The sequence below is a fragment of the Mauremys mutica genome, chromosome 10 (genome assembly GCF_020497125.1).
Source record: "Mauremys mutica isolate MM-2020 ecotype Southern chromosome 10, ASM2049712v1, whole genome shotgun sequence".
In the NCBI taxonomy this organism is placed as follows: domain Eukaryota; kingdom Metazoa; phylum Chordata; order Testudines; family Geoemydidae; genus Mauremys; species Mauremys mutica.
In genome coordinates this window covers 29,784,913-29,800,262 of record NC_059081.1, presented here as the reverse complement: position 1 = coordinate 29,800,262, position 15,350 = coordinate 29,784,913, and the positions used below count along the sequence as shown (strand labels likewise).

Here is a 15,350-nt window from a genome sequence, read left to right as displayed (position 1 = left end):
GATAGAGAGGTTCTTCCTTAAAAGGACTATCTGCTAGTTCTTAAAATAAGATAATGGAAAAACAAAAATTCAATTTCTCTCCTTTCCACAGTTTCGTATTAGTCCTGATTATGGAGATATATATACAAACTAGCTGGTCTCACTCAAGAGGGACAAGCTCTAATTATCCTTATGCTAGTTATTTTTCCACAATATGCCTCCTAAATGCTCTCTGTACCCAATGTATTTCAATTGAGTTAGGAGATATATCCCTATTTTAACTCTCCAAATGTCCCTATCAATAAGTGTTGACTAGTTTAATTCGAAAAAAGGGGAAAAAACCTTTACAGTCAAATATTGTGTGATGAACTTTCAGGCTGCTGGATGAAAGAAAAACTATCTTCAGGTAAAAAAATTAATTACAGATCCACCACAATTGGCAAATAGGTATTCAGGATATTTCTTCTGAGTGTGATATCTCCATCCCTGCAAAGGATGTGTAGTTTCTTCATGACTGCTCTGCATACATCTTGATATCATGAGACTCCCAGGCTACCCATGAGGGTTAAGAAAATCTTTCCATAAAGCACTCTTACCACTAACAGAAAAAGAATTGTCTCAATTTATATAATTACCCAATAAAATCTATAATGAAAGAACATTAGGGGTCTGATGCAAAGCAAGGAAATTCACAGATAAGACTGTCCTTTAGCATGTAGGCACGACGGTGCGCCTAGAAAGTAGTTAAGTGGACACCCTGCTGTGCCTATATGTTGAAGTACAATTTGAGCTGTGAATTTCCTGGCTTTTAAGATTTGTGCATGACTCACAACAGTCTTTTTAATACAATTTTTGCTGGGCACAATTTTTTTACAAAAATTTGAATACTGTTTGGTTTAATTAAACTTAATGTACATGTAATTACATATCATGCTGGACAAAGATGCAACCCAGAATGCCTTGAAGACATATTCAAGTAAAGTTAGGATCTGCTGAGATGTAGAGGTTTCAGCAAAACTCAAGTCACCCATAAACAACAAAAAAGAAGCTAATATTCTGGAATCTAGGTAATTCTTAGGCAGTTAAAGCCAAGGAAATTAATAAACCTCCTAGAGATTAGTAATTTTACTATGGAACTGTGAAGTTCGGCAAGTGAAAGAAACCTTCTGTTAAGGAGTTCTTTACTTTGGAGTTCTGCATCTCCATGATGGCCATCTTCAGTGGCTGATGGGATGACCAAAGCCACTATTAAGCTGGCAATATGAAGATCTGGTGGAGCATGGGCTTTCTGGTTCATGTGCTGACAGATGTAGAGATACAGAACTCGCACGTGAACTGGAGAGATCGTGCTCCCAAAGAAAACACCTTCACGAAGTCTCATTTCAAGTAGTGGACAATTTGGTACATCCTGGCTGCCTTCACTTGGAACCAGAATCCTATTTTTCTTGCTATAAAAAAACCTTTTTCCTCTATAAAGTAGATTGGCTTCAGACCTGCCTGTCAGCATTTCTATGGACAGATTCATGTCTGTGCAATCTCTTCTCCGGAAAAGTTCAAGCCAGCACCAGTTTCTGAGGTTCCAAAGGCACTATGGGTCTTTGCACTATGACCTGCACGCTGGACTCATACACCTCATCATTCATTAAATCAAGTGAGGAGGTTTGAGTCCTTTTTCATCAAAATTCTTTAACACCCTGCTGTTGAAGATTAATTCAGACAAAATGAGGACGATGAAAGTGAAATGAGGAATGCCCTTGAAAGCATAGCAGAGGTGGTTCCTGCCCCCACAGTGGAGGGAGTTTGTCCAAGATTGTCTCAGGCTGGGGGTACTTTTGGAACCCTGACCACCCACGGATTCCCAGATGACAGTATCTTCATATTAGTAAGGCCACTGACAGTTGCATGTGAGTCTCATACACATACTACTATAGATGAAATTACTATAAGGTGGGTGCTCAAGTGGTTGAAAGACCATAGAGGAGTTACCAATGGTTTGCTGTCACACTGGGGGGGGCATATCCAGAGGGGTCCTGAAAGGGTCAGGTCTGGGTCCAGTTCTATTCAATATTTTCATTAATGCTGTGGTGCCCAAACTTTTCCTGTCATGCCTCCCACCGCCAGTAATGTAATCTGTCCATGTTCCCACTCCATTACCGCACACTGTGCTCAGCAGAGGAGCTGGAGGCAGAGCTGTGGGCTGGGGGGAACTCCCTCCCTATCCCCCACTGCACAACCCCCCCCCAAAATGTTCCTACCATTTGGGGATCACTGCATTAATGACTTGGATAAGAGAGTGGAGAGTAGCTTATAATTTGCAGATGACACCAAGCTGAGAGGGGTTGCAAGAACTTTGGAGAGCAGGATTAGAATTCAAAACAATCTTGACAAATTGGAGAATTGTTCTAAATTCAACAAGATGAAATTCACTAAAAAAAAAATTCAAAGCACTTCACTTAGGAAGCTAAAAATCAAATGCACAACTACAAAATGGGAAATAGCTGTTTAGATGGCAGTACTGAAGAAAAGGCCCTGAAGGGTATAGCAGAACTCAAATTGAATATGAGTCAGTGTGATGCAGTAGTGAAAACGGCTAATATCATTCTGGGGAATAACAGGAGGGTGGTATGTAAGACACAGGAAGTAGCTGTTCCACTCTACTTCACACTGGTGAGGCCTCAGCTGGAGTACCATGTCCAATTCTGGGAACCACGCTTTAGGAAAGTTGTGGACAAGTTGGAGAGAATCCAGGGTAGAGCAACCAAAATGATAAAAGGTTTAGAAAAGCTGACCTATGAGGAAAGGTTAAAAACCCTGGGCATGTTTAGTCTTGAGAAAAGAAACAGTCTTCAGCTATGTTAAGGGCTATTACAAAGAGGACAGTGATCAATTGTTCTCAATGTTCACTGAAGGCAGGACACGAACAAATGGACTTCATCTGCAGGAAAGGAGATTTAGGTTATATATGATAGATAGATTAGATTAATAGATAGATTAGATTAATAGATAGATTAGATAGATTAGATTAATAGATAGATTAGATAGATTAGATAGATTAGATTAATAGATAGATTAGATTAGATAGATTCGATAGATTAGATAGATATAGATAGAAAACTTTCTAACTATAAAGATAGTTAAGCACTGACATAGGCTTCCAAAAGGATTCGCTGAATCCCCATCACTAGATGTTTTTAACAGGTTAAATAAACTCCTATTAGGGATGGTCTAGGTTTATTTGGTCCTGCCTCAGCACAGCGGGGATTTGGGGGGAGCTGGACTTGAGGACTTCATGGTCCCTTCCAGCTCTACATTTTTATAATTAACAGTAAGTACGTACATTGGTTGGTAAAGCAATAGAGACAACACCTTTTGGACTTGTACCTCCCCAAAATTATCTTTGCCTTTAGAACTTTGACTTGGTTATTGCAATGAATTATGTAAGTGGCTTGAAGACCACCAAGCAGCTACAACTCATGCATAATGCAGCTGTCCTCCTGCATGGCAGAGTCAGCCAAAAACCAATACATCACAACACTTCCTCCTGGGAGATGCAACTCGTGGTGATGACTGATCCATAAAACTCTACATGGCTTCTCTTGGCTACCTTGGAGGCTGCTGTGGTAAGAGACGAAGCTGGATACAGCTGGACTGGTCAAGCCAGAAGTCTTTTGACTGGGGGGCTGGTGGAAGAATGTACTTAGGGTTCTTGGCTTCTCTTACTAATCTGACAGGTCTTAAAGGTTGTTTACATCCTTTTTCCGGGTCTTTCCTGAATACGGTTAGCAGGTGACATTTTGGGTGAGGGTAGAAGGCGTTTTGTTTTTTAAATCTGGGGCTAGATTGTGCAACCCTGACTCATGTTGATGAGGATTTACTCAGTGAGTAACCCTACTGAAATCAGGTGAGATTACTTGCATGAATATAAACTCCCCAGCATGAACAACCCATGCTTTTGTTTTGAAAAGCCATATGAGTTGAAAATATTGCACATGCCACTAGGGACTTAGCATTAGACGTACTTTATAAAAATGAAATAAAAACCCCCAAATCATTCTGGTACCATCAATATGAACGTCAATATCAACAATTTGAACACACAAATTGCTGCTACTGCACATTTGCCCGTTTTTAAAAAGCAGAGTAACCCTTCGATTTATATTTTTCAAACAAGTAATCTGTGCACATTAGACCTGTGAACTGCAAAACTTCAATTTAAAAACATATTAGACTTGCAAAAAAGCACTTTAATCTTCTACTCTCTTCAAGAAAATGAGTGACTGAGTTGTAATTTTATATATATATATAAAAACACTCAAAACTGTATTCTGTGCAGTAGATGACATTTGTGCCAAGTTTCAGCCTTAAGGTATTTTTCCTATAGATTTATAACCCCTTGAATATAGAGGTTTCCAGTGGAAACCACCCCAGCCCCAGAGCAGCTTGTACTATTTGAATGTATTTACAAGAACAATTTAAATAGCTGAGGGTGATGCAAGCAAGAAGCCATTGATAGACCAAACCCAATTCAAAAATGAGAACCACAAAAGAGAAGTCAAATTATCAAGACAGGTGTGAATTATTTTTTTTTAATGTAAATACCATACAGTGAACCATTTAAGATTATCAATAATATAATCTGTTTCCTTGACATGAACTATTTTGGTAAATGTGTTCACAGATTCTACAATTTTCCTGAGGAAACTCTCTTCAGAGATGTTCTGAAGCCAAGACTCTAAACAATTAGTCCTCAAGGAAACACAGGATTCAGAAGTCTAATAAAATTTGGCATATTAGCCGATTAGGAAATATTTGTTTGAGACTTACAAACAAAGTGCTCTGTTAGTTGGAACAGAGCACTTCAAATATCACATTTGTATAGACTGTTTTACACTGATCCAGCACAGAAGGAGCTTCTCTAGTATTCCACAACTATGCATGGCTGGAGAAGTCACAGGAACTTCCTATAGGGAATCACCAGACCATGAAGATACTATGACATTTTGCTGCATCTACTGGCTGACAGAACAGAACAGGTTCTTTCTCCTACATTCAGGATGGTAAATCGGGAAGGCCAGAACTAAACCAATCAGATGTGTGAGCCAAATAAACTGATTTAGTCGTACATCTAAATTTAGCCAATGGAAATTATGCAAGATGCAAGGTAGATTCCTTCAAGAGACACTTTCTATAAAGATACTTTATGTGTGTAAATACATCAAATTAGTTATATACTTTTGTTTTACTTTAAATACATCAACCATAAAGAAACTGATTAGAAAGGTAAATATAGAAAAGAAACATACCATCATAGTAGACAATAGCTCCTACAAGCCTGTCTTTCTGTAGCATTGGAAAGAGTTCCAAGGCTCTTGACTTGCTGAGCACATAGCTGCTTTTCAAACACTGACTTCCAGCTACAAGGTCATATAGTTTTATTCCCACCCAGTAGTAAGGCAACTGCCACCATCTGCAAAAAAAAAAAAAAAAAAAAAAAAATGTCAACTGAAAAGGGAAAAAAACCCTCCAGTCATCATTATATATTGTAATATTGGCTGTAATTAGCATTATTATGGTTATTAGTTTCTATTCTGCACCAAAGTTTGCCATTTACATAGGCCTTGTCTTCAAAAGAATTTACAATTAGACATTGACTAATCCACAATACACCTCAGATATTATCCCCATTTTACATATGAGGAAACAAAGGCAAAGAGGCAAATTGCTTGTCCATGCCCATAGCACTTATCTTTGAGAATTTAGAGGATGGATGAGGTCCCAGAAGACTGGAGAAGGGAAAACATAGCTTTAAAAACAAGAACAAAGAGGACCAAGGGAATTATAGATCAGTGCTGTGTACAGTTTTGGGCACCATTCTTTAGGAGATGTGGACATACTGAAGACAGTCCAGAGGACAGCAGCATTAACATTAACAGCTAAGAAAAAGGCATTCCGAAAACTGGTCCAGTGAAGTAGCTTCATTCTCAAAAGCAATGGCGTAATAATTAAAGCAGAAGGAGTATCAGGGAGCTTACTTGTAAACAGGAAGCATTATAGGTAAAGGACCAGATAAGTGGGGAGCAATTTCGAGCAAGTTGGCACGTTCATGAAGTGCTTCTTTTACCATCCTGTACTATTAAAAAAAAAAAATTATTCAGGACCTTTAACTCTTCGTTAATGGATCACAAATATTCAATGTTAAAACAGTTTTGCCTATCAGTCCATAAAATACACAGAACACCTTCTCTGTGCTAGATTACAATTATTACATTCTTTACTATTCTTTCAATAGCACGACACTTCGTTTGAAGAATTACATTGGGAACTTCCCATATCAGTAACACAAAATCTTTAACTTGTGAGTACAGAGCAAATTCCACTAGGCACTTTAGTGCTATGGTAGGTCAGTCTAATTATCAGCTCTAATTAAGGGACCTAAAAACCGTACTACATTTTACTAGAAGCTAATGGTACTCAATAAGGTATGAAATTCTTCCTATCTTTGAAGACATCCAAGAAACCACTTCTGATCTAATCCTTAAAACGAAAGGCCCTATAAGCATGTGGCAAACAATTCCACTGTACAGTATTCTACCACCTTTAAGATTTTTAGAAAGCTTTAATAGCAAGTTTCACAGGAGGAAGGCAAGCTTGGGGGTTTTCCCTAAGGTAGAGGATTGTCCCATCTTCCATCATATTATGCATAGGAACACCAAATCTGTCAATGAATATGTACCACTCGTTTACTATATTTTCTTTCCCAAAATTCCTTTAAAACAAACAACAAAATTCTTATCAGTGTACAAAAGGACATCTCCCTCACCACAATACATACAGTCTACAAGATACTATTTTCAGTTTGTCTGTAAATAAGATACTCTAGCAAGAAACAGCATAGGAAATGTCCCCAAAATATTATAGCAGAATTCACTGAGCAAGCTATTCTGTATGCACAGTGCCCCTGGTATTCAACAAAAGAAAGTATTAAAAACCATAAAATGAGAACAGAGTTTTAATTGGGAGGAGGAAAAAAGAGTCTACTGGCAATTTTTGCTTAACGGCCAGCATAAACAATTACCTGCTCGAAATCCAACCTCATGATGGCCTTCTGAAGATATCTCACTCCACCATGGATCAATTTAGTGCTCCTGCTGCTGGTCCCTGATGAGAAATCATCTCTTTCTACAAGAGCTGTTTTTAGTCCTGTGTAACCAGAAAACCAAATTAACTTCTTAAATTACACAATTTGTATGTAATTCATTAAAGACACTTCTCTAGGGTAGAGACAATCACAAGAAAAATTACTCTGAACATGGATAAATTTGTATTCCAAGTGCAGTGCACTGTCTATATTGTAATGAAAAGATTTTAGTCTCTTCCTGGGGGAAAAGTCGAAACAGAACTCTTAAACAGAGGCACATTAAAATCTGGACTTATCACAATGAAAAGACATTCCAGCACATAGAGGCTAAGCAGTTGGAGTTTAATGCAGGGAAGCAAGGCTCCTATGAATGAATTAAAATCACAGGTCTGGAAGGGACCTCGAGAGATCATCTAGTCCAGTCCCCTGCACTCATGGCAGAACTAAGTATGATCTAGACCATCCCTGACAGGTTTTTGTCTAACTTGCTCTTAAAAATCTCCAGTGATGGAGATTTCACAACCTCCCTAGGCAATTTATTCCAGTGCTTAACCACCCTGATGGTCAGAATATTTTTCTTAACGTCCAACTTAAAATCAACCTTGCTGGAATTTAAGCCCATTGCTTCTTGTCCAATTCTCCATGGTTAAGGAGAACCATTTTTCTCCCTCCTCCTTGTAACAACCTTTTATATACTTGAAAGCTGTTATCATGCCTCCCCTCCCCAGTCTTCTCTTCTCCAGACTAAACAAACCCAATTTTTTCCATCTTCCCTCAGAGGTCTTGTTATTTAGACCTCTGATTATTTTTGTTGCTCATCTCTGAACTTTCTACAATTTGTCCACATCTTTCCTGAAATGTGGCACCCAGAACTGGACACACTATTCCAGCTGAGGCCTAATCAGCATGGAGTAGAGTGGAAGAATTATTTCTTGCATCTTGCTTAAAAACACTTCTGCTAATACATCCCAGAATGATGTTTGCTCTTTTTTGAAACAGTGTTACACTGTTGCCTCATATTTATAGCTTGTGATCCACTATGCCTCCAAATCCCCTTCTGCAGTACTCCTTTCTAGGCAGTTATTTCTCATTTTGTATGTGTGCAACTGACTGTTTCTTCCTAAGTGGAGTACTTTGCATTTGTCCTTATTGAATTTCATCCTATTTACTTCAGAGCATTTCTCCAGTTTGTCCAGATCATTTTGAATTTTAATCCTATCCTCCAAAGCACTTGCAACCCCTCCAAGCTTGGTATCATCTGCAGACTTTATACGTGTATTCTCTATGCCATTATCTAAATTATTGATGAAGATACTGAACTGAATCAGACACAGAATTGATCCCTGCAGGACCCCACTTGATATATCCTTCTAGCTTGGCTGTGAACCACTGTAACTACTCTCTGGGAATGGTTTTCCATCCAGTTATGTACCCACCTTATAGTAGCTCCATGAAGGTTGTACAGATGCTCCCCAAGTTACGTAAACCCAACGTACGCAAATCCGAGCTTACGGAAAAAGTTCCGCAAGCTAGAAATTGGAGGGGGGGGGTTGTTGTTGTTTGTGGGGGGGGTTGCATAATGTTCAGAGATATGTTTCCGACTTATGCAAAATTCTAGTTACGCAAGGCGTTCCAGAACGGAACGCTTGCGTAAGTCGGGGAGCGTCTGTATTTTCCTAGTTTGTTTTTGAGGTCATGTGATACAGTATCAAAAGCCTTATTAAAGTCAATATATACCACGTCTACTGCTTCCTCCCATTCACAAGGCTTGTTACCCTGTCAAAAAAGGCTATTAGGTTGGTTTGACATGATTTGTTTTTGACAAACCCATGCTGACTGTTACTTATCACCTTAATATCTTCTAGGTGTTTGCAAACTGATTGCTTAATTATTTGCTCATTATCTTTCCAGCTACTGAAGTTAAGCTGTCTGGTCTGTAATTCCCCGAGTTGTCCTTATTTCCCTTTTTATACATGGGCACTATATTTTCCCCTTTTCCAGTCCTCTGGAATGTCTCCCATCTTCCATGACTTTTCAAAGATAATTGCTAATGGCTCAGATATCTCTTCAGTCAGCTCCTTGAGTATTCTAGGATGTATTTCATCAGGCCCTGGTGACTTGAGAACATCTAACTTGCTTAAGTAATTTTTAGCTTGCTCTTTCCCTATTTTAGCCTCTAATCCTACCTCATTTTCACTGGCATTCACTAGGTTAGACATCCAGATCACTACTAACCTTTTTGGTAAAAGGTCATTAGAGTCAGTAGTCACTGTACGACCGTGTAACATTTTATTTTTATTAATAAAAAGGTGGCTTTTTGCAGAATAAAGCCTCTCTAAAACTTGGCAACATTACAAACTAATTTGCTCAATATCCTTGCAAGGCCGACCATCGTTATTACTCATTTTACAACTAAGGAAGAGAGGTACCCAAAACCAAACAAGGAATCAGTAACAGCCAGGATTGGAGCTCACAATTTCCTAGCTCTTAGAGCTTAGACCACATTTTGATGATAGAGATAGATTGCTTTAAGGTTCGTGGTACAACCCTAATAATGGAAGTGTTCTCTAAAATATAATCAGGAGACTTAGGTCCTTCCACTGGAAGTACTGAATATTTGGTGGGGGGAGGCAGAGAAGGGAAAGAGTAGGGAACTCTGATTCAAGTGTTCATACATTGACACACTAATCAACTAAAAGAATAAGTTCTTCTAAAAATGTGATAGAAGAAAGGAGTTTGGGACTCAATATGGAGGGGGTGGCTGAGCTGCCTGTTCCAATCCAGGAAAGGATTTAGCCATCAGTTTACATTTTACTTCAGTAGGAGTACTCACAAAGTTCAGCACATGCTTAAATGCTTTTGCTGGATCAGAGTCAGGGGGTACAGCACCTTGTGGGATCAAGCCCACATTCAGTATCTGCTTTTATGCAATTTGTCTAATTCAAAGTAATTCTAATCTATTCTGGGTTTAAACTTTCTATGAAAAGTCATAGGCATTAATTATTCAGAGAAAAACAGATTAAGAACAATCGTGATACAAAGTTAAATTAAATAAAAATCTATCTTCTCTCCATTTAATATTATGCTTAGTTATGGCAACTGAAGTAGTATACAACCAAGTGGCTCTTCTATTAATTAAAACACTCCATGTGCATTTGGATTGCTTCAATGTGATTACATTTTTCACTCTGAGTTGGCCATGGATATTGAGGATACAATTCACTCAAAAGAGAAAAGAAAAGGCAAGTTAATCCGCAAAACTTTGTCTTATAAGTGAATCTGTGTCATGATAGACTTACAAGAAAATAAAGAAGGCTAGAGATACATTTTTGTATTTGTAATGAGATACGTGAGCTCTAAATTAAGGAAATTCACAATGTATTCATTTATATATAATAAACTGAATATATACATACACACTGTCATATGCACATGTACATCTTTATACACACTTTATATGTATACAAGCTAATTACATGTTCAGTGTGTATATATACGCACACAAATGTGCGTAAATTATAGACACACCTTTTACACATACACACACACACGTATATTTACACACATATATGTATATTACAGAAATACATGGCAGTGTAGTCCAAGATAAAGTTTTACCAGCAGGTGTTTTGGATGACAATGTGTCTCAAGTGTCCCCCCCCTACACACACACACACACACACCGTGAAAACACCTCTGCAATTGAATCTCCAATACTACACAGTTTATTTAGAAAAAGTATCAGAAGAATACTGTATTCATTTGAAACTAGATAGGAGGAATGGAATTAGCCAGTTTAGAATTAGGCCTGAACACTTTTTTCAAGGGGAAGGAAACCACAGTTAATCGGATCCTTCAAGAACATGCTTTACATTGCTCAATCGAATAATGAATGCCAAGGAAGTTGTGTAGGAAGGGTACTAAAAATCATTACCATATCCTTAAGGTTATTCAACACAAAGGATAAAGCGTGAGGATATCCCATATAGGAAAATGTTTTTATAATATATGCCATTTGGCAAAACTTTGCTCTTTACGAAATCAGGAAATTCATCCATGGCAGGAACGGTTTTGTAGTATTCACAGAGGGGTATGACTTGTGTATGGTGTGGACCATATTTACAGTAGATAACTTACAAAAGTTACTCCACGTAGTTTTAGCACATACAATAAATGAAAAGAAGTTTTGCGCACCCCAACATAACAACCTTAACAATCCACATCAATAAAAATGTTCTCTTCTCAGAGATGTTTTCCAAACCTGTAATATACCATATATACTCGTTCATAAGCTGAATTTTTTTTAGTAAAAAAGGGAAACACCAGCGAAGGGGGTCGGCTTATGAACGGGTATAGAGAGGGAGAGGTGAGACACAGCCCTTCCCCCCAACAGAGGGAGCAAGGAGAGGCACACAGCCAGCAGAGACAGAAGGGAAGAGGCAGGACCAGAGTCTCCTCGCTTCTGGCCACGCTGCTCTCCCCCCAGCCTCCGAAGCAGCTGCAGCTCTGGGGCTGACAGGCTGCAGCCGCGCCGCCCGGCCCAGCCTGCCGGAGCAGCTCTGGCCAGGTCAGAGACATCCTCCCCTGGCCCTCCCCAGATAAGGTGGGAAGGGGAGAGTGTGGGGGTCCCGGGCTAGGTGTGGGGTCATGTGGGGGTTGGTCACAGGGATTACTCCTCTGACTCCCAGCTTCTCCCCCCAAAAAATTTTTCCCACCAGTTGCTGTCCCGGCCCGTCAGGGTAAGCAGCTGGCGCGCCGGGACACTTTGTTTACTTAGGTTTACCTCCATGCCTGCGGACGCTCGAAGTAAACAAACCATCTTGGCCCACCAGTGGCTTATCTTGATGGTCTGGGAGCCAAAGTTTGCCGATCCCTGAATTATAGGGTTGGCTTATGAACAGGTTATAAAAATTTTCCATTTTTACTTATCCATCTTGGGGCAGGGGGGTCAGCTTATAAACGAACTGGCTTATGATCGAGTATATACAGTAATTAAGATCTTGATTAGTAATTGTAGTGTGAAACTACTAATTAACATATCTAAAAATGCTTAGCCCTCCCCCCAACACACACACACACACACCCACCCACCCACACCCACCCCTCAAATATTTTGACTTGGTTTCATAAAAGTGTAAAAGTTTACAAAATAAATCCAATTAAGATAAGCACTTCATGGCAAGAATGAGGTCTTTTGCTCAAAATCTTTCAGCTATATTGCACGTACCTAGAAAGATTGCTTTTGTTGCAACAAGTAGAATTGTGGATTCCCCCAACACTAGTGTTTTTTCTCTTTTGAAAGTATGTGGGCAAGGGGAAAAGGAAGAGGAAGCAGGGTCAATGAGTTTCTTACTGAAGTTGAGAAAAGCAACATGACTGCGTGCACAAGGAGAGAATAACTAAATGTAAATACTAACACTACTCTATTTTTTTTTTAACCTTGCATCACCTTAAAGATAGTGCTGCACTTTATAATAATGCTTGTAGAACAATATAAAAACCCTTTATCATCTATTGGTCCCCCAAAACTTTTATGTCCTTAAAAATCTAATTAATTACTGGTAACTTTAAAAGATCAGAGTAATTTGTTTTTGTCAAATGTGACTGAAGATTAATGGATACAATCAGGAATAATTTGGTGAAAACATATCAAACACAAGGAAAGCAAAATTTGTTATTAAGTGAAGCATCAAACATAATAAAAGAGCAAATTCCATGAATGAACAGCAACAATACACAATTCATTAACCAAATGCCTATGATTATTTCACACTTCAGAAAACTACTGATATGATCAGAATATGTAGTAACAGGATAAATACAGATTGCCTTCAACCATTCTTTGTGCACTTTCAATTACAAATGCAATTTTTCCAGAGGCCCACCAACATAATAAGAGCAAGACTGAAAACCTTAGTCACATAGGTTTACCAGCTATTTAGTTATCTTTAATAATCCATTAAAAATCATAACATACTAATTACAAATTGGAATGTATTCCCCAGTATATCAGTATGTGTATGTTACTTGCTTTTACCTTATGTAGAAAACTTAAAAGTTTATATAAAATGAGCATACATTTCAGCTAAATGTTTTCAAACAGACCTGGAGTAAAATCCTGATCCCAGTGAAGTCAATGGGAGTCGATTTCATTCCTGGCATCAGCGGAACTGCACCCTCAGACATTGGGTAGTCCTTACACCAGGCCTGAAGTTAGGTGCTAGATGCCATGCAGAATTCTGCAGCTACCAATCACATTGCATGCAAATCTAAGAAAAGCATTATGGCTGAGATTTGAAGCACACACATCAGGGAGTTCAAAGTTAAAGATGCAGTATAGTGTTACTGTATAGTGTTACCAAAGTACATGGCACTGCAACATATGAGAAATGGAGGTTATTTACCTGTAACTGGAGGTCCTTCGAGATGTGTGATCCCTATCTCCATTCCACACATGCTTACTCATGCACACACTGTGCCTGAAACTGAAGATTTCTAGCAAGTAGTGTCATTGATCCACACCCGCGCAGTTGCTTTCTTTGTGCTCCCGAGCTGAAGGCTTAAGGGGCCGGTACAGTATGACACCTCTCCAGTTCCTCTTCTTACCAGGAATCAGATAAGATCTAAAGCAAAAGGGAAGGAGGGGGGTAGTGGAATGCAGATAGGGACCCCACATCTCAAAGAACCTCCAGATATACAGGAAGTAACCTCCATTTTTTCTCTGAGCACGGGTCCCTATGTATATTCCAGATGTGGGTGATTGATAAGCAATACTGAAATGGGGGGATGGAACTGGAATGCAGTTAATACAGATGCTTTTAATACTGCAGGCCTAACAGCTGCATCTGAAGAGGAGCTTGAACTAATGCTTAATGCTTCGTGAATGAATGGATGGAACTCCAGGTAGTGGCCCAATACATGTCCAGTACAGGTACCTCTTGAAGAGATGCTGTTGAGGTGGCTTGTGCCTTAGTGGAACGGGCTCTCACCCCCTACCCCAGGGGAGAAATACGTGCCAACTGGTAACATAAAATGATGCAGCCAGAGATCCACTTTGAGGGTCTCTGAGCAGATAATGCTTTTCCTCACAACCGTTTCACTAAAGCTACAACTATTCAGTGATTTTCTAATCGGTTGTGTCCTTTGCAGGTAAATCACCAGCGCTCACCTGACATCCAAAGAGCAAAGTTTCCTCTCCTCGTTGGAAGCATGAGGTTTTGAGAAGAATACCGGTAAGTGGATATGCTGATTGATGTGAAACTCAGAAACCTTCTTCTTATGAAAAATAGCGTAGGGCAGATCAGCGATGAGTGCTCACTCTTCTAGTCAACGTGATGGCAATTAAAAAGGTGACTTTCACAGAACATGTAGCCAGCGTTTTGAAGTGTGCCTGATAAGTACTGATAGTACAAGGCTGAGGTATCATTGTAGTGCAGGCTTCACCACTGGAAGGAAAGGCCCTTCATGAACATAAGTTGTTCCTGGATTAGTAAAAACAGTGTCCTACCTGAGAATGGAAGGCACTGATTGCTGCTAGATGGACCAGCAGGGAACTAATGGGAAGCCCTGAAGTTTTTAAGAGACAGGAGGTAGTCTTAAATACCAGGGTATATCTGCAGATTCTGGAGATAACTGGTTGCTTTGGGCTCAGTATAGAAATGCTTCCATTTAATAACAAACAACATTTCCTGGTGGAGTCTTTCCTATTTTGATTAAACAACTTCTGAGAATGAATGTTCTAAGTCAAATGTCCACTCAAATTTGTGAAGTGAAGGGGGCCTGAGTTGGGATATCTGATATTACAATTCTCCTGGGTAAGCAGATCCAGAAAGGCTCGGATATTGATGGAAGGATGGGTTGACATTCACTGGAGATCTGGAAACTAGAATTGTCTGGGCCAGTTGGATATTAAGAGAATGACCTGAGCTTTATCATACTGAATCTTCTGTTTGAAGATGTTCCCCACTGTGTGAAGATCTCATTCAGGACAGAATTGTGAGCAAAAAGGGTTAGGCAGTCATCAAAGACTGGAGAAAGGGGCTGTGTTGGATGGTGTCAAAAGGGGTACACAGTTCTTGATCATCCCATCAAAAAATATCCCTGGATAGTGAATGGGATTCAGTAGCTGTATTGTGGAAATATAGGGATATCTAGGGTTTTGTACCTTCTGGAGATTGTGCAGTCCTTCGAATGAGTGCTGGTGGTAGAACAGTTGGGCAGGAGGTCTCAGTCT

At 39.4% G+C, this 15,350-nt stretch overlaps 1 protein-coding gene across 10 annotated transcripts in view; it reads right to left on the bottom strand.

The window, feature by feature from the left end:
• The window catches only part of GPD2 (glycerol-3-phosphate dehydrogenase 2), a 134,179-nt gene that overhangs the window by 54,952 nt on the left and 63,877 nt on the right, over positions 1-15,350 (bottom strand). For all 10 annotated transcript variants that reach the window (XM_044978409.1, XM_044978403.1, XM_044978410.1 and 7 more), the window contains 3 exons: positions 7,055-7,179; positions 6,012-6,109; positions 5,283-5,446 (listed from right to left, as the gene is read on the bottom strand). In XM_044978409.1, the coding sequence (XP_044834344.1) occupies positions 5,283-5,446; positions 6,012-6,109; positions 7,055-7,179 (387 nt within the window). The remainder of the gene's footprint in view (positions 1-5,282; positions 5,447-6,011; positions 6,110-7,054; positions 7,180-15,350) is intronic.